Genomic DNA, 22,526 nt, shown 5'->3' on the forward strand with positions numbered 1-22,526 from the left:
AATTGTACCTGCCTACCAAGAAAGATGACACATAGCCGGAGAATCTAATATAATGACAGACTTGCGAGGGTGTTCTACATAAGTAAGACTGACCAATATGCCATGTGTTTTGTCGAGTATGTTTTTTTTTTTTTTTTTTTGAGTAATGGAGAGTACAGTTACAGCAGAATCTGCAGAGAACAAAGACGGGAAAAACCAAAAAAGAATAAGAACAACAAAACCAAAGAGAATCAGAACAACAAAACTGAACTAAGAAGAATGTCAATGCTCGCTAAGATGACATCATCCATCGCATCCAGCTGCACTATATGAACGAACTCCAAAGGAATCTTGAGGCAGAATTCGCTGCTGAATTGGCCTCTCCAAACACATGTTGAACAGGAAACCAATGAAGGAAGAGCAGAACTAAATAATGTCATTCAGCAATGGAATACGAACTTGAAGCCTCGGCTGATCAGAAATCCAACTGATCACCATGGCTAAATCTCCTTCCAACAAAATTCTTCTGCAGTAAAGAATAAAGATGCAAATTTTATAACTTCCCACGCCCCTCTAAGTTCAGCCAAATGCAGTGATTGAGATGTTAGCTCCCATTTTTATATAATGATTCATGAAAAAAGCGCTGAGTGTTAATCCATTATGGTGGCTTCTTGTTGATGATATGAGATGGAGGTTCTCCATAGATTTTGTAACAAAAAGTAGATATCCAGAAGATATCAATCATCTTCTTGCCCATATTTCATGAGCAAAGTGGCTACTTGTTAATCAGTTTAAAACTAATAAGGAAAAAAAATCCATGTGTCTATATCTCTTATCAGATCCATGAAAAGCACTTCTAGATCTGCCTTTGTGCAATATATTCTCTTCATGGAATCATTATTTGAACAGCTGAAATTATAGTGATTTTCTGCAGAGACAAAAGCTGCAGCAGTTAGATTCTCATTCAATTTAAAGTAATAAATAAACAGTTACAAATAGGAAAAACCTTTCTTGTGTATAATATAACCCTTTATAGCTACAAATTCTCTTCACATATCCTTCCTGCAGTGTCTACATAATTAGAACAAACAACAAAAGGTTTTTACTCTAGCTACACATATAGCTACACATATATAGGATATGGATGTAATAAATAAAAATTGAACAGATAATCAGTGTATTACCACTGTCGGCCATCAGGCAGTGGCAGACAGTAACCCTTTAAGGGATGCTATCGAAACTTCAAAAAGACCCACCTTGCCCTATTTCTCCTCCTTACAGCTGGTCCTATGTCCTTTGGTCTTGATGCCGGACCTGACTTCCAGAAACACATGTATTGTCTGTAAAACCATCAACTGTAACAATCAATCAGGATAAGAAACTGAGGAAGTGTTTGGTTTGCAACTGAAATTAGAATAAAAATAAAAATTGGAATGACTTGGAATCGGAATGGTTAAATCCCTCGAAGCGTTTGATTCGTGATCGAAATCGAAATCGGAATCGGAATTGGAATGAAAATTTGAATCCATAGAAAAAAATAAGGATTAAATTCTATATACATTGAGCCATTCCCATTCCACCTCAAAATCAGTATCGGAATGGAACTCCTCCCAACTAAATGGTTAGAATGGGAGTCATCTATTCTGATTCCGATTTCAGTTCTCCACTTTCTCCAACCAAACATTCCCTAAAAATTTTGAAGGTTCTGAGATTTGAGGATAATCATCCATCCGTTCGTCGTGCCCCTGTTGATATACCACTATATCAGTATCCAAAAAAGGCCTAAAATCCTCCAGGCGCGGCAAGTATGTTAACATGCACGAAGCACCATATTTCTGATCCAATAAACAGGCATGGCTGTTCATAAGCACTAACATTCATGGGAGTACAATTCAGTGATACTATTACCGAGTAGCTGACAAAGGCACTGTAAGATACAAGTCAAGAAAGTCCAGCAAATCAAAGTGGAAAAAATAGTGCAGCAGAGGAGTTACCGATAATAAATGTGCAACTTTTACACTTCACAATTAATCAGTTGCAAACAGAGTTAGCTATGTTGCAGCAGAATGATGCAATCATTCTCATAGGAACGCTAAACGAATACGAAGATAGAACTCTGGATCTTCTTCATGGTCAACCTGAAAATTTTTAAGGAACGGGAGGTGCAAGTAATTTTCTGTAAAATATTTAAAGCAATATAGAACCAAAAGCCTTCACTGAAGGGCTGTATCCAACAAGATAATTAATTATTTATTTATTTATCTGCATGATATGTTTTTTCACAATAAGGGATCATCGACACATCCCCAAAATAAATTTTGATTTTTGAATTAAAAATTCATAAATTTCTTAAATTATGATGTATCATCAAAATAGAAACATTATCCAAATATGTAAACTTTAAATTAGTTATATACTATATTCCAAATAACATAAACAGTAAGTTTAACAAATGCATGAAATTTAATAACTTAAAAAATTCTAAAATAAAAATTAGCTTATAATACCCAAACTATGTAGTAGGAAGGGAAATTTTGTTACCATTATAATCAATAAAAAAATCAATAGATATAGTGAATGAAAGATCAATTTAAATGATGTAAATGACAATATATTAAAAAAAATCTGAAATGAGAAAGAGTGATTCTTTTATGTGAACAAGTTATTAATGAAATTATTTAAAATTAAAGATGAGAAAAATATTTGCAAATAAATTCCTTATACCGTTTGTAGATTGTTTAAATATGAACAGTTAATTGGATACATGGTGTTATTAGGAGTTGGAGAGATATTTCTTTAATTTACCTGACCGTACATGATTTTTTTAATTCAATTTACTAATGAATTTGTCAGGATAAAAAAACGAGTGACGATATCAGAATTCTGATTGTACCATGCATACCAAATTTCACTAATTGAGAAAAAGGAGGGGGTATCAGACTCGTCATAAGGTCTCTCTAAGGTCCAAGATTGTATGTTGACAGCTCAATTAAGGATGGAAATGGGCCTGAGCCAACTGATGGTGTATGTCTGGGATGGGTCAAGAGCATTCAGGCAGTGAACTAGGTTAAGCCTTCTCCGCTTGCTTCTCAAAAGAAAGCAATAAAAAGTAGAATACGTGAAAGGGAGTTTTTCTCTGCATGTGAATGTATCAAAACATCCTTGGTGATTACCACTTCATGAGAGTAATCAACATAAGATCTCCTACCAAGTCTGCAACAGGTTGGCATGGTAATATGCAATATCCTACCCCTTTCAAATTAATTATACTGTCACTTACAGATTGCTCAAGCTTTATTGAGTACTTATGCAATAGAAAATGTGTATGATCTTACAGACATACTTGTGAACAAGTTTAAAGAGCACGAGAGTAGTGCATCAGCCGGTACATTATGTCTTTCGTGTCCAGTTTCTTACAATAAATGACAATTTATAAACTCAAAGAGTGAGATAATTGCTAGTAGTGAGATGATTCAATGAGTAATCAAGAACCATGGGCCACCAGGAGGAAGAACCCAAGTGACCGAGCTCAAGGTGCATTCCTACCATGAAGCTTGATGATCATAATGGTGAGGACCCAAAAGTTTAATAATCTAATGGTGATTATAAGTTTCCATCAGAATTCCTTTCTTCTTCCATAAATTGTCACTAATTTCTGGCTGTTACAAATAAGCATTTGAAGGGAACTGGTGAATTGCAAACCATTTCAGGAAACTCCTGATGCCAGATCCAAGGGTTTCGCCAGACCTCAGATCATCAGCATCCTAAACTAGTATGCAGCAATCAGTCCCTCTACAAAATGCCACTTCAAGACTCTGAAACCTTTCCTGTCCTGCTCTGTCCCAGATCTGCAAATGCCCCCTCGCCCCACCCTGAAAGAAAGGAAAAAAAACGGTCTCACTTCCAAATTTATTACTTCGTTCTCAATCTGAAGTTCCTTTGTGGCAAAATATGAACCTATCGTAGCCTTCTACTATTGGCTAGACTTGTGGTGTGCAAATCAGAGAATAATGGCCAAGGATCTAACTCTGGAGATAACCGCACACATCCTTCTGACAGACACAGGCTCATGATGCCAAGAACAAGTTTAGTGTAACAAATTATCATGTTATTGTCACGCCCCGAACTCAACACCCGGATCGGATACGTGATGGCCGCACACTCCTTAGAGCAAGTCCTAAAGAATATGCAAGGCCAAAATAAATCATTACAATCTTATTAACCATAATATTTAATTTCAATAATAATTCATAAAACTTGCATAATTACAATTAACATTTCTTCAATCCTCTGATCATGTATCAACGGTATTCTATCTATGCATCCGCTCACTCACAAATCCATACCATAGCCAACCATGGACATCTTGTAACTCTGAGAAGAAAAGAAAATGAAGGGGTGTGAGCTTTACAGCCCAGTAAGAATTCCCATATCACACCAATATAATAATATAATCTGAAAATAAAGATAAGCAATAACACATAAAAGTCGATGTTCACTGTCCAAAATACTGCAAACATTTATAGATTATCTGTTTCATCAAAAAAGATGCATCATCATATGTTAATAAGAGAAACAATTTTATTCAATGATTATTTCATGTCTTATCTTTCTATTTTCTTCTATTATCACATCGTCTTTAATCCTTTTCTTTTTGGCTTTAGCTTTGGCTTTGGCTTTGGACTACCAGGATCATGCGACGATCTTTTATTCGGATCGATTTCTGTGATCTTCCTCGGATCGAAATATTCATGATCTTTCTTGGATCAAAATGGCCATGATCTTTCTCGGATCAAATCATTCATGATCTTTCTCGGATCAGATTCTTCATGATTTTTCTCGGATCATATTATTCTTCCACACATAAGCCTGTGGGGGCTGTCCCAGGCATAAGCTCCCGGCAAGCTATTCCACATGACAAGGCCAGTCCAAACCATATTTCTCTTTCTTTTCATTTTCATGAAATTAAAATATTTGACTTCATTAATCAATTCAAGTTTTGCAATGTAATAAATATGTCATCTCCATATAATCATGCCATCAATCGCTGATACATATGTATTGATATAACATACTCATGCTCAAAATCACATAAATAAATAACAGTGTCTCAGATATAACAAATTCATCGATCTCAAATCCAACGATGCAAAATCAAGGAGATAAAACCAACGGTAAAATAACATATATAATGATGATCATGTACAGAGATTCTTACCTTTATCGGTGACTGATCCAAGCACAAAAATCAATGTTCTTCTTTGATTTATGAATTTTTTAACAAAATATTCCACTCGATATCATTTGCAGACAATCATCTCTTCATAACCCTGATCAAATATAAAGATCATATATGGAGAAAATTATCGATAATCGAGCCTAATAACACAGATGGAGGACCTCTCTTAGGATTAATCAAAATTAGGATTTATCTAAGTATCTAGATCCTCCACTGATCCATAAGACTTCTAGAGAGAGAAAATCCATGAAGAGAGAGAAAATTCTAAAGAGAGAAAGTAGAGAGAGAAAGTGGAGAGAGAAACTTTCGTATCCTTCCGATGAGGCAGTCATGATCGAGATCATCAGAGGTCCTATCAGAGTGACTCAATATGAATCAAGTGTTACAAATTTTGAATAGGATCGGACTGGGATCAGATCTATCGCACGAATTTCGGAGCAATTTCAAATCATCATATTTTTAATTCAAATATATCCTAGGGTCTGTGATGCAATCAGAGAGAGAGTAAAAAGATTCTAGAGAGATAAAATTTACAAAAAGAGAGAAAGATCTAGAGAGAGAAAATATAGAGAGAAGGTAGAGAGAGGAGAGAGAGAAAATTTTTCTCTCTTCTTCTTCTTTTTATTTTATTTTATTTTTATTTTTCTCTTTCTCTTTTTCCCTTTTTCCTTTCTTTTCTTTTTCCTTTCCTTTTCTTTTTCTTTTTCCTTTTTCTTTTCTTTTCTTTTTCCTTTTTCTTTTCTTTTCTTTTCTTTTCTTCTTCTTCTTCTTTTCTTCTTCTTCCCGCGGCCTCCCTTGGCTGAAACAGGGGAAGACCGTGAGGTCCCCCCCGATGGCTCAGGCTCCGACAGCTTGGCCGGAGATCCGACAACGACCGGCGATAGGGTTCGGCCGGCGGTGGCCAGCAGCGGACGGCCGGCAGCTTTTTTTTTTTGAAAAACAGGGGATCTTCCTGTTTATGGATTTTCCGGCGATCCTGACGGCCGGCGAGGAGTCTAAAACCATGGAAAGAAAGAGAAGAGGGAGAGAAAGAAAGATTGAACCCTTACCTGAACTCCGGTGGCCTCTTCGACCTTCAATTTCCGGCGAACACGAGAAGAGGCTGCCGCGGCTTCTATGGAGAAAAGGAGAGGAATCGGGCTCGACGGCCGTCGGTGGAGGCTCGTGAGAGAGAGGAGAGTCTTATTTATAGAGAATCCTAGAGTTCTAAGATGCCTAGAGTCCTTCTCCGATCGGGATTCATCGGAGAAGAAGACTCCCTTCGGGAGTCTCCTTCCGTCCTCCTTTTTTTTTTTTTTTTTTTTTATCTGGGTTATTACGGTTATCACGTAAGCAGTCATCCTTCAATGCTTTAATAGGGGGGAAAATCACTATAGAAGGCAACTTTCTGATGATTCTGCTCCTACCAGTGCTGAATTTCTTGAGCAAATCAAGAATGGCATGAACTAGAAAGAAAACAAAAAAAATAAAGAAAATAAATAAATAGAAATAAGGAATATTTACTTGAGTTCTTGACAATTAACAGTGCTTTAAGAATCAACAATGCTTGAAGAATCACATTAACAAGAAAACGAAAGAATGTCGCATGAACAAGAACCGGAGAAATGTAAGAGAATGAGAAAACCTCATTTAGGACGCCGACCGACCAGAGATCCATCAAAGCAAGATTCTAAAAGGAATACAGGGATCAAAAGAGGGGATGCGAGCGAGGCATTTCAGATAGGATCCGGGAAGCAACACCATCATCATCGACTTAAAGGAGCGGTTTGGCGAATCTTCGTCTCCAGTTATGACGAATCCGGGAAGCGACAGGACCATCATCTACAGGTGCTTGTGAACTGATCCACGGCGCAAAGGAGCGACCTTCGAAATTTTGAAATAAAATTTGAGACTTTTCGGAGCAACGTTATCTTATTCCGTAATTGGTAGGATATATATAAAGTTTTTATTAAAAAAATAAAAATAAAAACTTTGATCTATGTTGGGCAAGGAGAATAGATGGGATTTAGCTGTGATCTATTAATGTTTATTGCAAGGGTTGGTCACCAGATAGAGATAGTATAGATACGTTGATCTCGATAAGGCCGAACAACAAGCGAAATCTTCGGAGAGATGCTGTATGAACTCTGCTTACCACCCTTACAAACCGTATCTGTACCCTTCATTTTTATCTATTTTTTGCGGCAACCTCCTCGTCCCCCTCCTTTCCTTCCTCATTTATTTTTCATCTTCATCCTTCTTTTTTAAGCCACCCACGAGCCTTCTATCTCCATGGCAGTCTCCTTCACCTCCACCCCTTCTCATTGATAAGAAATAAGTTGGAGGAGGAGGACAACAAGGAGAAGAGGATGAGAAAAAAAAGAAGGGGAAAGGATGGATTATCGACAATAAGAACGGAGGTAGAAGGGGTCACTAAGGATGTAAAAAATTCTGACTAAATCGCTTAAACCATCCAACCTGATCCGAACTGAACCAAATATGACGGTTTAACTAGTTCGGTTCGATTAAATAAAATAAAAAAATAAATATTTTGATTTGATTATTGGTTTATTGATTTATGTAATCCACTGAAATTGAACCGAACCGAACCGACAAACCAAAATTAAAATACCATCATTTTATATATTTATATATACACTTATATTACATGCTTCATATATTTATATATACACTTATGTTACATGTATATTCAAAGTTGGACTATTTATTTTATATGAATTAAGAATCTAAAATATTGATTTAGTCCTATTTAAACCCAACTTAGATTAAATTTGACTTGATTATGAATCATAATAAAGGAACAAAAAGTATAAACCAAACCAACCAACCTACTTAAACCAAAAAATCGTTCAAACCATTCAAATACTTAGAAAATCTGCATAAACAAACTGAATCGATATTAAACCGAACCGAAGAAACCGATTATTTTTAGTCAAATATTTGATTTTAAGAACTTCTTAAACCAAAATGTTGGTTCGATTTTAAAAAAATTACTTAAAATCAAACTAACCAAACCGTTTTCAGCCCTAAGGGCCAGCATGGAGGGGGTTGGCTTATGAATGGCTGGGGAGAGAAGAATGGAGAGGAGAAAAGGATGAGAAGGAAAGAGAGGAGATGGACAAATTGATGGAGATAGAGGAAGCTGCCATGGATGAAGAGAAATGAAGGATAAATGGGTGAGGAAAAAGGATAAATTGTCAGTGAAAAGAGGCAGATATGGAGGAGGCCGTTGTAGAGGAATAGAGTTTATGGGTGGGCTTGAAGAAAAAAGATGATGAGGAAGAGAAGTGGATAAAGAGGAATGAGAGGAGAGGAGAGGGGCTGCCGGCAAAATGGGTTGGAGGAAGATAAGGACAAGGAGAAGAAAAGGATGAGGAGGAAAGGAAGGAAGAAGGATAGATGGTCGATAAAAAAGGATGGAGGTGGAGGAGGCTGTAGTAGAGGGGGATAGTTTATGGGTGGTTTAAAAGAAGAGGATGAGAAAGTAAAACAGATGAAAAGGAAGAGGAGAAGATGGAGAATGAGTGGAGATAGAGGAAGTTGCCATGGAGGAGAAGAAATAGTTAAGGAGGAAGGAGAGGAGGAGAAAGAAAGAGAGATGCCGGTGACGGAGGAGAGAATCAATTGAAGAGGAGAAAAGGAATGGAGATAAAGAAATTTTCATTATTTTATAAAATAATAATATTATGTAATAGTTACATCATATCATTCCATCAATAGAAAGAAATGATAGAATCATATTGGAACATATTGATAACTAGAAGGATTGGTATAATATTTTTTTTAAAAAAAATATAAATTAAATTAAATTAAAATTGAAAAAAAAAATTATAATTTTTTTAATTTTTTTAAGCCAGAAGGTTCATTAACTTATGACACTGATTGTACACGGGGAATTGATGTTCATCCAGGATTGTTGTGTTCAAATTGAAAGTAGCGTGAGAATCATCTCCCATGTTGTTGTGGCATTCGACACTAACATGGCCTCTGCATTCCAAAACACCATGACTTATGCCCCAATATAAAGGAATCTACTTCTTATGTCATTTTACACTCTAAGTTGGCTTCCTGGATCTACAAACTAGCCCCCTATTTCTGATGTAGTGACAATCCAAAGTCTCTCTCTGGATGCCTTGCTGCGGACTATTAAAGAAAGCTACTAGAGGTAACTTGAGCACAAAGGCAGATTTGACCTCTAGTCAAAGTCCTAGAATGATTCTTGTGAGAGCAGCATTTAGCTAGGCTCGGGAGTACATTAATATAACTGTCCTGAAGAGATCATGGATAACTGGAGAAACTATGGCTCTTATTTTGTACCCTGCAATCCCACGAATGACTTCATTTGGAAGCCATCACTGTATGATTTCCTCACGATCAACTTTGATGGCAATATTCAAACAATAATGGAGATTCTACTGGGGCAGGTTTCATCATTAGAATTTTAGTGCATTGTTTATAACAAGTGATATTAGATTATTGGTACTATTGGTCCTTTGGCAGAATTGCATGCTGCATAAGGTTTGTCATATATTACAAAAATTCTAAAGACCGCTCACATCATACTTGACAAGACTCTCTAATGGTTATTAGGTGGCTATCTAGCTCATTGTCTTTGGAGACCATTGTCCATCTTTTGAGACATAATTGTTAGACATGGAGGCAGATCTACAGTCAAAATTCAGAAGAGTCGTCCAGTTGTTCTTCTTTCAAGACTTCCTGACGGGACTCTTGTAAGTAGTCCTTAGCGAGAACTGACGGGCAACCTTGAGGGCAGTTCCGAAGGTGGAGGCATGGAGCCATCAGTCCTTGGGCTATCATTCTCATGCCGGCAAAGGTCCTCAAGCTAAGAGTTTCTGCTCCAGCAAAGACCATATGGACTACAATGTAGAAAAAAGGAGGGCCATGGATTACAAGGTTCTTGGCAGGCCTTTTGGTTCAGGTCTTGTAAAAGATGTAATGGAAGAGCTGGTAGCTAGTCTGGTTCTATCAGTGAGGGTCCATTTTTTTGTGGGTAAAAAATTAATTTTCTCATGATATTTACCTACAAAAGAACAAGCTCTAAGAAACCAGCCGAAGAAGGTGTTTTACAATATAGATCAAGACTGTCGTTCACACCTAAAAAATACAGTGCTAAGAGTATTGTGGAGCAAGAATTGCTGACGATCTATATGCAGCCTTCTACAGCTGCCTCACTATAAATTTTTTCTTTCAACATGCAAATGTAGTCAGTATCTTAAAACAGCAACACAGAAGCTATAAGCTCATCCTGATACCAGAACTTGTGTACATGTGGTAATATGGAAAGTATCTTTTTACATCTCCGTACTGTCTTTTCCACCCAAATCAATGGCAGCAACTATTTACAGCAATAGAGAAGCAATATACTGATCTCCCATGTTCTTTATGCACAACAAGTGGTAGTGTAGAAAGAATGCTGAAATATCGTGATCAGGGATATAAGAAGACAATGATTAGTGAAAAGATCGATGGGACAGATATTGACAAACAGCTGGGATAGCAGCTTAAGTCAGCAGGCACATCCTCCGCGTTGCTGTGGTTCTGAAACAAATTCTGCAATATGCTGGAAGTATCTGCAAATGGGAAGGTAGAGCTTTTGAACTCATGCATGAAACTAACAGCACTCGCTAAAGGGTGTGTAGCAATAGGTTAATCAGAAAGAGCTGTTCTTGCTTAACATGTCTTCTGAGAAAGTATATTACTCCAAACAAATAGCAATCAACGGCATCTGCTTTATACTATAGGTTTTTTTCCCCACTTTACCATGGCATATTTGCACCAACAATCCAAATTCCAAAATGACTCACCCCACACCCCAAGATCATCCCAGTGCCATGTTGACACAACATCCACAAACAGAATCTCAAAGAAACATAACTGGATTATTAGAAAAAGCAGTATTCTTCTTCTTCTTCTTCCTTTTTATGCTATTTTCAATGGCTTTAGGAAATAGAAATGTTTTGAACAGTCGAGGATGGTTGTATGCATGCATGAATGCATGTCTATGGGGTGAGATTTATAAGTCTTAAAATTCCTACATACAAAATATCACATGTTTTTGAAGCCTCTTGGCAATCCATCAAGCTGCACAAAATCATCACATGTTATTGAGCCACTAGAATTATATAGATGGTGGACAAGGAGTCTCCGAAAGATGTGATTTTTTTTTTCTAATTTTCATTTTTATTTTTTTTATTTATAGATTAGCATTTTAAGCTTTGTAAATCAAATGCAACAGTATACATTTGCATTTCCCAAAGCTGAACAGTGTAGAGTCCTCTCTTTACATCTTATATACATACATAGATACATACATATATATATGTATGTATATGTATTTATGTATGTACTGTTGAATGCATGTATATAATGCATTTATATGTATGTATGCATGTATGTACGTGATCCGCTACATGACTTTGTGGTTTTAGTATCGATCTGGACCAGATGAAATACTCACTGTATGCCGTCATGTCCATCATTGTGCGATATGATAGATAGCATATAATGCAGCAACCATGAAGCAACATCTAAATCATTAAACCCATCCAAAAAGGCTGTTGAAGCTCTCTATTGAAGAAACAACTAAAGGAGTATAGGATAAGTTGAAAGGAGATTGGATTGAAGTGACATAATTGTGATGAAATCATGTGTCAATATCCTTTACAAGGGAATGCTTAATTCTTGAATGGTTTGGCATCATCTGTTGCTGATAGAAAAATGATTCAGAAATCTGCCCCTTTCGGACTTCTGACTTGCTTCCCTTGAGAGAAGAACAGACTGTATCAATGATAGTAAGTTAACTTTTACATGGTAAGCTTTCCATGGAAACCAGAATTGATTCCCTTATTCCTCGACTTTGATTGAGGAGAGATGACAGCTCATTCAGCAGATTTCTGAACCTACTAACAAATAATATCATCATCTATGTAAGTACATCTATTAAAACAACAAACAGCAAGCATGCTCCATTTAGAGAGCTTTCTCTTTATTACTTACAACATGGATCCCAACAGAGTGACAGAAATGGTGGCACCGTTCAGAAAAAAATTAAGAGCAAAAAGTAAGCGTGTGGGCATGTGCTTAGTCACGTATAGGTTATTTGCCAGAAAGATCTTGGATATTTATATAGAACTAAGAAACTCGAATAACAGTTTCCAGCTAGTCTTTTTTGATGAGATCCTAGAGTGTTACAAATAGTAATGAAGCACTCGATGGCCTGCATCGACTAAAGGATACTACAAGTAGGGCTTATTAGGGCCGATCACGAATTGATTATGATGTTTGTGATTGAATTTGACTAGATTTGGACCCTTAACCCGATGAGCATACCAAGGCTTAAAATGAAGGGGGTTGGGGGAGAATATGAGGAGCTGTGAAGGTGTGTATTTAGTCCCACATTGGTTACTCACTGAGAAGATTCTGGGTATTTATACAATGCCAAAGAACCCAAAAAATACTTTCCAGATAGCCTTTTTAGGTGAGGTTGTGGGTTATTATTGCATTATATCCTTCACTTTTCCCATGTATACCACATGCCCTAGTCTGCAAACAAATAAACAAGTAGAGGTGGAATTATGTAACTCATCAGCCATGTACATTTTCAAAATGAAATGGTGCATTTGTTCACAAAGTGTAAGTTTTCAAAAAGAAATGGTGCATTCACACATATAATGAAGTGTAAGTTTTCAAAATGAAATGGTGCATTCACACAAATAATGAAGTTGTTCACAAATGTTAGACTAAGTTATTGTAATAATCCAAGACCTTGCCTAAAAAGGCTAATTAGAAAGTGCTATTTGAGTTTCTTGATCCTATATAAGTATCCAAGATGTATTTAGTGCATAGTTGATGTGGGGCTAAAACAAACCCGCACGAATCCTCACATGCTTCCTTTGTTTAAGCCTTGACGTCCTCGTCAGGCTAAGGTTCCAAATCCATTTAAATACAATCACAAGTACCATAAATCCAATTATAAGCATCATGTTCTACTCATGGTCCGTCCAAATGGGCTTCTGCTATAGTGTCTCCTAGTACACACATGTCATATGCTAGATCCGCTTTAATTGCATTTATAATAACTCAGAAGCTCACCCAAAAAAAGCTAGCTAGAAGGTGGTATTTGGCTTTCTTGGTCTTGTATAGGTACCCAAGATCCACTAGTGCATAGTAGATGTGGGGCTAAACACATGCCCACATGATCTTACCTGAACAAGATCGATTTTATAAGTTCATATAACGGTATCCTTGGTTGCTAAGAAGACACCGAGAAAAGAAACTCAGTTTGGTGGATGATGTGAAACCTCAAGACTAGGCATGGTTAATGGCCAAGATGGCATTAACATTGAAATGATCTTTCTTAGTTGACTATGTTCGTATAAGATGATCCTGATGTTGTTCAACAGATCCTCTCACCATTTTTCTAATGCAAGGATTAACATTGGCATGTGTTCAGTCCTACATCATCTATGCGTTAGATAGATGTTGAGTATTTATATAGGGCCAAGGAACAAAAATAACACCTTTTAGTGAGCTTCTTTGAGTGAGATCCTAGATTATTATAAATACTATCAAAGCAGACCCAATCTGTGTCCCACATGGACTAGGAGACAGTGTAGCAGGGGCCTATTTGGGTTCACCACGAGCTAATTGTAGTGTTTGTGACTGGCTTTGAAACTTTAGCTTGGTGAGAACGCTAGGGCTTAAGCATGAGGAGAACGTTAAGGACATGTATGGGCATATATTTGCTCACATTGGTTATGTACTTAATAGATGTTGAATCCTTATACAGGGCCAAGAAATCCAAATAACATCTTCCAATTAGTTTTTTTGAGTGAGGTCCTAGATTATTACAGTTATATACAGAACTATTGTATAACCAATTATCATTTAAGCAACAAAGAAAAATGAAATGAGTTGGACTCGCATTTCTACATTGAGATAATGAAAGCTTAAAAGAGTGGTCTAAAGTTTAGCTGCAATAATAACTCCATGGACAACAAACATATTCAGCAATGTAACCATGTCCTATAATTAGGTGGCATAAACAAGCGAATGCAAGGTGAACAAAAGAAGGTGACTTTGTGAGCAGAATATTATATTATCTTCATAAAGAGAACAACAGATTGGGCATTCAAACTTCTACTTTAACTACTACTGAAAGTACAAAGGAGCTGCTTGAAGGTGGATGTAAACAACAATTATGTTAAGGAATCAATGGTTTTTTCCTTTCCTTTCGGATCGTGAAAAGTAAGATATTAAATTAGATATGAAGCACGTACAAACAAAGAAAAAAGTCCATATCAAAGTGGCATGTGGATTCATTAAAGAATGATATAAAGGATATCAGGAATATAGATAAGATCGATAAGCAGAATCTTATATTTTATGCTTTTGCCGCAAATTAATATTAACATGCTTCGTCAATGCGCTTAGGTCATTTATCTCAATAAATGTATGTGCTTCATTATAACTTCTAGATTGTCAGAAGGAAACATAAGATGAACATGCAGGAAGCCTATAAGCTAATAAATATTTAACCCAAGGAATACGTACATATCCTTCTCATTGTTATGAGCTAGTGCAATTTTAGCAATATGCATAAAGGCATCATCAACATTCTGGTTGTCTTTTGCTGATGTCTCAAAGTAAGGTATGTTGCCACAAATAGCACACCACTGCCTTGCTCTGTCCTCAGAAACCTATATGAGTAATGAGGGGAAAGAAAATCTAAGAACATTGTACAAGGATGAAAAACAAAATATATAAAGGCATTGTGTTCCTCACCTTTCTTCTGTTCTGTCCATCTAGATCAGCCTTGTTTCCAACTAGAACAAATGGAAGTTTCTTCGGGTCTAATTGGTTGACCTGAAATAGAGTAAGAATGCAGCCTTGGGTCTATTTGCTAGACAATGTTCATAACAGAAAAGACCACAGACAGAACCAGCCTTGATATACATGAAAATGTGAAACAGCTAATAAATTAGAAAAGGATGACAGACGAGAGCAACCAATACAAAATTTTCTGGAAAAATAAATAGCATGCAGTATTCTGATACCAATATAAGATGCTCTCAAAACAATGGTTATTTGTCCAACCAATGATTCGTTCGGTAGGCAAATTTAATTCTCATATATCACAAGCACGTCCAAGCTTAAGTCCATTACTGTTTCTTAATATATCAAAAGTCAAAATATCATGCAGCAACAGCATATTGGAAATTTTCAACTATCATGGTTGAGCCTAAGCATTTTTTGTGAACAGATAGAAATAATAAGATTCCCAGCTTCAATATTTATATTTATGCGCATCAGCAGGTGGATGTATTTTTACATGCAGGCATATGTAGAGACATGCATATATATGAGACAAAATCTTGACACATAAATATTGCAACCTGAAGGGAAATTCATGATCCTTGAGTATAAGTTAGTTATTTGCATTACATTTTACATTACACTTAATATGGCCAGTATTCTGTAGTTGAGCGAAAAGCCATGCTATCCATATAAGATCCTATGTAAAGTAAATACTTTCTTTTAATTAGTTGATTTAAACTTTTTTCCATATTCCAATAACACTAGAAGGAAGTGAGTCTAGCAACATTTCTAACTAGTACTGCTCGATGTGACTTGTACTTGTCATGCATCTACACTATTAAGGGGCACGTACCATCCTACACTGCAGCGCATAAATGCAGTTTATTACAGCATAGGACTGACCTGATGCCAAGGTCAAAAATAATGTTAAGTCTTGGATCAGACCTATCTTTGAAGATTTGAGAAGGGTTAAAGGTTCTTTGGTTTTCTGGGGTTCTCTAATTCAACCTTCCATGAAACTCATTTCATTCCTATTCATCATTCTGTTTTGTAAAAGCATGGATGGATTGCTTGCATGGAGCAATGAACCCAAAGTAGAATCAAGAGATTAAGGGGAAGAAATGGGCCAAACGTTCTAAAAATCTGAAAAATAATAATCATCCTTTTCTTTCATTTTTTTTTTTTTTTGCATTCACATCAATAGGGATGATTTGCACATCACCAAATGCATCCCACAATTTCAATCTAGAAATACTTACTGAATTTACTTATTCCTTCTCAATTTAAACATATAATTATCTAAAATATATGATGATTTAAATTATTTATATATCTTTTTATTAATAATATATGCAGCAAGTTAATAAATCATGAAATTTCATACTTCTTAGTTTTTACAAGTCATCAGAAAATTAATAAAATATATATCTTAACATTAAACAGATGATTGTAGTTTGTCCATGGGTGCAAAATTAAAGAAAATGACATTAATGACAAATTGCTATATGTTTTTGGAATGTGAACTCATGCCTTGTCACATGAATATAAGCTCCTTGTAGAACTACCTTAAATCAACATGAGAAAAACTAAAATATGTTAAATTATTTTTAATATATGCATACTAAAAATTTTTGTGGTCTTAGTAAATAACTTAACTGTGTATTATAAAGATATTTTTGATTTTTGACAGTAAATGGTTTTAATTTAATTGATATCACTTATCATTCAGAGGGATAAAAGAGTGACTTGGAACAGCTATGAGATAATATTCTATGACCGATAGTCCCCAACATGTGGATTTCTTACTAGGACCTACTTCTTTGAGGTACCATGCACATCACGTTTCACTTGCTGGTACAATGGCAGGCATATCAAGATACTGTAAGGTCTCTCTGAGATTCAAGATATATATTTTTAAAATTCAACTAAGGCTCGTAATGGGCTTCAGCCGACTTGACACCAATTGGCCTGGGATGGGTTAAACACATTCGAGCATTGTTACCTTAAGCTTTTTGAACCTATTTCTAGCTAAGCAATTGAAAAGTAGCTTTTACACAGAAGAAAAAGTTTTTTTTTTTTTTTTTCCTTTTCTCTGTGTTTGTCAGTCTATGAAAAACATATCTTTTAATGGTTGTCATTCCATGACAGTAATCAGCATGCTAAATATGTCCTATCAAGCCAGCACCTGGTTGGCATGGGCAAGACCTCATATCTTAGTTCTTTAAATCAACTATGTTGTTATTTACACTTGGCTTGAGCTTTACGAAGGAATTATGCACACAAAACATGTCTGGTCTTTAACACCATGTTTCTTACCCTCTGTGGATTAATCTATATATCAGAGGTGATCAAAGGTGGTAAGGAGATTCAACATGTGATCAAAGAAGAGAGCGGGTGGTAAGGAGATTCAACATGTGATCCAAGAAGAGAGCATCAGGTAGAGAACCACAATATCCATGCTTGAAACCAGATTTGGTGAACTTCAAAGAAAGAGTTATGGACAACAAACACAAAATACCCTTGTCACTACTTTTCTTACACTGAAACTGATAATTCCTAAAATCAGAATCTGAGTCATAAAATCACTGGTTGTTAGGTGGCTGAGTGAATAATCATAAAGCTGAAGCAGTCATGTGGAAGACCCCGAGGGCCCAAGTCAAGATGCGTTCCTAGTTAATCATAATGCTAATGATCCAAGGAGTTAACTATCATATGCTTACTAGATGTTTCTCTTTCAGTTTCCCTTTCTTTTCTGCTTAGTGTTATTTCGGAAGAATGTGCTATTTTTAACAATAAAATCAAGTAGATCAAACAAAACATGTGCAGGAAATCATTTGAGGGAAATGAAAGAAAATTGAATGATTAAAGAGGAATGTGCCATTCAAATGGATAAACTAAAGATGCAAGCAAGATAGAAACATATGAAAAATAATGCTGGAAATTGAAAATGGAGTATGGGACCACTTCAACTATGTGTACAAACCCAACTAAGTGAACCTCAAAATTAAGTTAGGCATGCATTTTAGTAATTTGAAGATGAGAATGATCAATAGAATTCAAGTTGAAAAAGTTCCTATACAACATCTAGCTCCTAGATTGGATCAAATTCAGCTTCAGGTTTCAGATTACTGACCCAAACTGCACTTGACTCATCTATACACGTTACAGATACATGTGATTCCATATGATAAATAAATAGACACCAAGATATTAATGACAATGTCCACAACACATTCTGCCCTGCCATCCACATCCACATGCACTCGGCTATCAAGGAATTGGAGCATCATGACATAGCACCAACCTAGCAAAAGGAATATCACGGTAAACATTTATGCATACAAAAGTTCATATGTTATATTTAGTCAAATAAGCATTTTTTAGCTTTTCTTCTTTCATAAAAAAAGAGGCCTGGGTATCCTGCAGTTTGTCCTCCGAGTGTTAGGCAAATCCATGTACAACAAAGGCTTCCATCTACAGCATCTACATCAATGGTTTGACTATCTCCACCCTTTTTTTTTGCAACCAGATCACTGGAGAACCACCAACATGCCTTGGAAGTCTCTATAGCACTATGAGTTGTTCATCTCATCGCACCTAATAGAAGTTAGTTTTTCTTCCGTTATTAGAATTCCACCTCACAGAAATCTCCAAAAACACCGATCCTTGCAACATAACCCAAATCCCACATCCAGCCCTAAGCCAAAGAATTGTTTCAATCTGAAACCCAATCCAGTCAAAAGCCCAGAGCCAAATAAAAAGAGGCAGCAACCAGTGACATTGATTTTACAGAATCACATGAGAGTTCTCGTACTAGGAAAAATGCAAGTGATCTCCAACTATATTAGCCAACTATACTTTCTCAACCAGAATTTATCCAACTCAACGAGAACCAGCAAAATTTTAATTCCCATCAAATGCTATGCATTTATGCATCTTGGCGTTGATCTCGGGTTCTTTTTTGAATCAATAACTGCAAAATCAACTGTACCAGGGTATGTACCATTCCATACTTCCACATAATGAGGTGCGTACTAATGTCTACAGCATACCATACCACTTCATATCAACAAACATGAATAGATACAGGGTCTTTACTGCATTACGTACATATCAATACATAAAAGGTTTACCATTACAAAGACTTTATGAACTTCATTTGTTAATATATTATTATGTTTTGGCCCTATTTTCACCTCTCCTTGAGATTTTGTTGCAAGTTCTTGTCATTGCATGCATAATTGAAAGTTTAACACATTCCATAGGAAACCTCCAAGTTTTAAGATGCACTCAACTTCTTATATCCACAGAGAACACCATAGTGAAGTGCATCAACAATCCCACTACCTTCTGATCACATAAGCATAAGCAACCAAGAGACCCTATCATTACTGTAAATTGCCTGATATAAATGGTCACCCACTTTTGTTGAGTTTTTAAGAAAAAATCAAATTTCTGAAAAGTTTTATCAAGGGTTTAAATGTCTCCATTTCTAAAACCAATCATTGGACACTAGTGCAAGTTACATGAATTAAAGCTCCCTCCAGATGTTGTGAATCCATCTCCTTTTTTTTCAGAAAAAAAGAACAAATCACTTGTGCATCTGATTATTGCTTTTAAACTCAAGTGGGCCATAGCACTTCACCAACACCCCTGCTTTTCTCATGTACTTTCATAATTATTTGTACTTCCAACACAAAGTATCTACCAATCAAATAACAATTGTCATGAAAATCCCTTCAATTAGAAACTGATTTGAAACTATTCATCCGTAAAGCATTCCACTCACAAAGTTAAAAGGTCTCTTTTTAATCTTAGCCAACTAAGCACTAGATTAGAATATGGGTACCAGATGTGATTCATGTTCCTGAACCTAGCAGATAGTCTGATACAATGGCAATAAATTATATTTTCATTGAAAAAATGTATTTATAAAAAGAAAATTCCCATGCACTGATTCCTTTGAACAACTATCTAGGCTCAGAATTCTTAGTCCTTACATCTCCAACAAAAAACCCTTTAGAGATCCTTTCCCATGTACCACTCTAAAAGAAATGAACATAAGGAAATTTTTTTATTCTCTAAGCGGCAAACATATAATGTGCACAGTTATAGATGACAAAACTCCAGATTAAAAGTATCTCACCACATTTGGCACAAATTCTCTCTAAATCTGGATTTTGATGCTTATGTGAGCGCAGGTTATGTCATCATTTCAGGTAAAATAAGCCTCCATACATCATCCACTGGCAGATATATTTGGTTAATGTACGGACAGAAAACTGGACCTAGTAAGCTTTTAAAACATATGCACAAATTGGGGTTCATAATTTATCATGCTGGGACAGAGAACCACATAAACTATGAAAAACCAAGTTGATTTTTTAAGTGCACTAGAATGTAATGAACATTATTTATTGAATCTTCCAGGAGCATGAAGCATTATGTTGAAGAACTTTAAAGAAATGTTGGAAGGGAGCTGATGAATTACAAACCGTTTCAAGAAACTGTCGGTGCCAGATGTCGAGAGAGCGAAAAGAACTGGGATTAGTGACATCATAGACCAATACGACGCAATCTGCTCCTCTGAAAAAGACTGGAGGAAGACTCCTAAATCTCTCCTGACCAGCCGTATCCCAGAGCTACTCAAACAATAGTAAAATTTCAGCAATGTAAAATGTTCTCAAGAAATAGAAAAGAATAAACGAGAAATAGAACGAGAGCTCACTTGCAAAGTCACATGCCTGTCATCTATCTGAAGTTCCTTTGAAGAAATATCAGCAAGGAGCGTAGAGTCAGACTCTTCCCTGAATCTCTCGTGTACAAATCTATAATTATGGTCAAGAATCGACCGTTGTCAACAAGAACCACATAGCATTATCTTGTCAAATGCACAAATTTTCCATGTTTAACAGAACAAGAATCATTACAAAAAATAACTATTTCGTAGCTCTTGCCACCTACGTTTCAGTCAGAATTTCAAAAGAAAAAGGATGGATCTTGGCTTTGTCCCAAAGGAGAACAAAGATACCGCTGGATCTCAAACAAGAAAGAATAAAAATGAAAAATCATGCGAACTAGAAAGAACATTAAAAGAAAATTTCATATAAAAGTAAAACAAGAAAGAATAAATAGAAAGAGTCACCACAAGAGTACAAGATGCCTCAGGCAACAATTTCAAAAAGAATATCTGTGAATCTTGGCCAGAATTCTTGATCCTCGTGAAATCAAGAATGCTTATAAATATCAAAAAAAGGAAAGAAACAATGAAATAACCACATGAGGAGAAAGAAAATTAAAGCCCTATCACATCAATCGCCACAAGAAATAGGAAACAAGTAAGTGCAGTTTATCACCTAATTGGCAAGGATACTGGTTCACCAAAGATGTTTTCCCCACTCTGCAGATCAAAGAACAGGACACCAGTAAAAGAACAGACGTATGAACCCAAGAAGCAAGAAAGATAACACAGAAACATATAAACGCGAGCAATTGTAAGAATTTGAAGCAAGATTCTGAGCTTATTATCAAAGGAAGGGAGAGTGAGAGAAGGTTAGAAATACCCACGTGGTTTCACCAAGAAGGATGACCTTGAGTAAGGACCTCCTCCTAGAGGCCATGGCGGAACGATCCCAGCAATGGGCTAAACGATGAGGGAGAGGGGACAAGAGCGAGCGCCGGAAGGGGGTAGAGATATCGCCGTTCTGAGGCTTTTCTACGCGCCAGTGGCATTTAAAAGGGGTTCCGCTGAGCGACAATGTATCACGCCGTGGGAGACATAAACGGCCGTTATCGCCGACTTTACAGGAAATCCATTTTATACGAAGTCGGCTTAGCATTTGCCGGCTTCAAATGAAGTGAATTCCTATGGAGCTGGCTTCTCCAGAATGCCGAGAAGGCGTTACTGGAGCCAAGACTGCTCCGATAGAGATCAAGTTAGCTGGCCTAATACAACACTAGAATGCCTTCGGTTGGGGAATGATGATATATATACTGAAGTTACATGCGAAATCTCATCAGATTTTGTAATGGATGGTGACATCAAATTCATCCAAAGTGTAAGATTTCCATATTACAGTCCATCTGACTTTCATGTTAAATTGTGTGAATATGAGGTCATCTTTATTTGAATGACTCTGAAAGAAAAATAACTGAGTGATATTTATTGAATGGCAGTTGATATGATGAGGTATAAAAATTTCTCTTTGATGATAGGGGTCATTGACACGACAACCACATCTTCATATTTCTTGTTCTCTGGTTTTGGCTTTTCATTTTTACCTTTGCTTATGAGTGGCGCAATGCACCTATGTATGATGAGAAAAAAAGTTACCGACAAGTATCGGTCTGCCATATTTGGTAAGTTGTTGTTTGCATCATACATAGGTAGGGGTACAAATGAGTCAAGCTGTTCGTAAATTACATGAGTTTGATTCGACTCAATTATTATCAAGCTCAAATAACAGGATAC

The 22,526-nt window shown here is 36.3% G+C and overlaps 1 protein-coding gene and 1 pseudogene across 1 annotated transcript; both read right to left on the reverse strand.

The window, feature by feature from the left end:
* Positions 1 to 289: 289 nt before the first annotated feature.
* On the reverse strand, positions 290 to 10,090 carry LOC140856347 (uncharacterized; annotated as a pseudogene).
* A 196-nt stretch (positions 10,091 to 10,286) lies between these two features.
* LOC105040373 (ras-related protein RABG3b) lies at positions 10,287 to 22,376 on the reverse strand. The gene is made up of 7 exons (XM_010916863.4): positions 21,623 to 22,376; positions 21,429 to 21,455; positions 20,784 to 20,883; positions 20,551 to 20,697; positions 15,023 to 15,103; positions 14,792 to 14,937; positions 10,287 to 10,809 (listed from the first exon to the last, which is right to left on the reverse strand). Exons 1-7 carry the CDS (start codon positions 21,892 to 21,894, stop codon positions 10,746 to 10,748), a joined length of 837 nt encoding a protein of 278 aa, XP_010915165.2. The 5' UTR covers positions 21,895 to 22,376; the 3' UTR covers positions 10,287 to 10,745.
* Positions 22,377 to 22,526: the final 150 nt, after the last annotated feature.

This window comes from Elaeis guineensis, chromosome 3 (assembly GCF_000442705.2).
Source record: "Elaeis guineensis isolate ETL-2024a chromosome 3, EG11, whole genome shotgun sequence".
NCBI lineage: Eukaryota > Viridiplantae > Streptophyta > Magnoliopsida > Arecales > Arecaceae > Elaeis > Elaeis guineensis.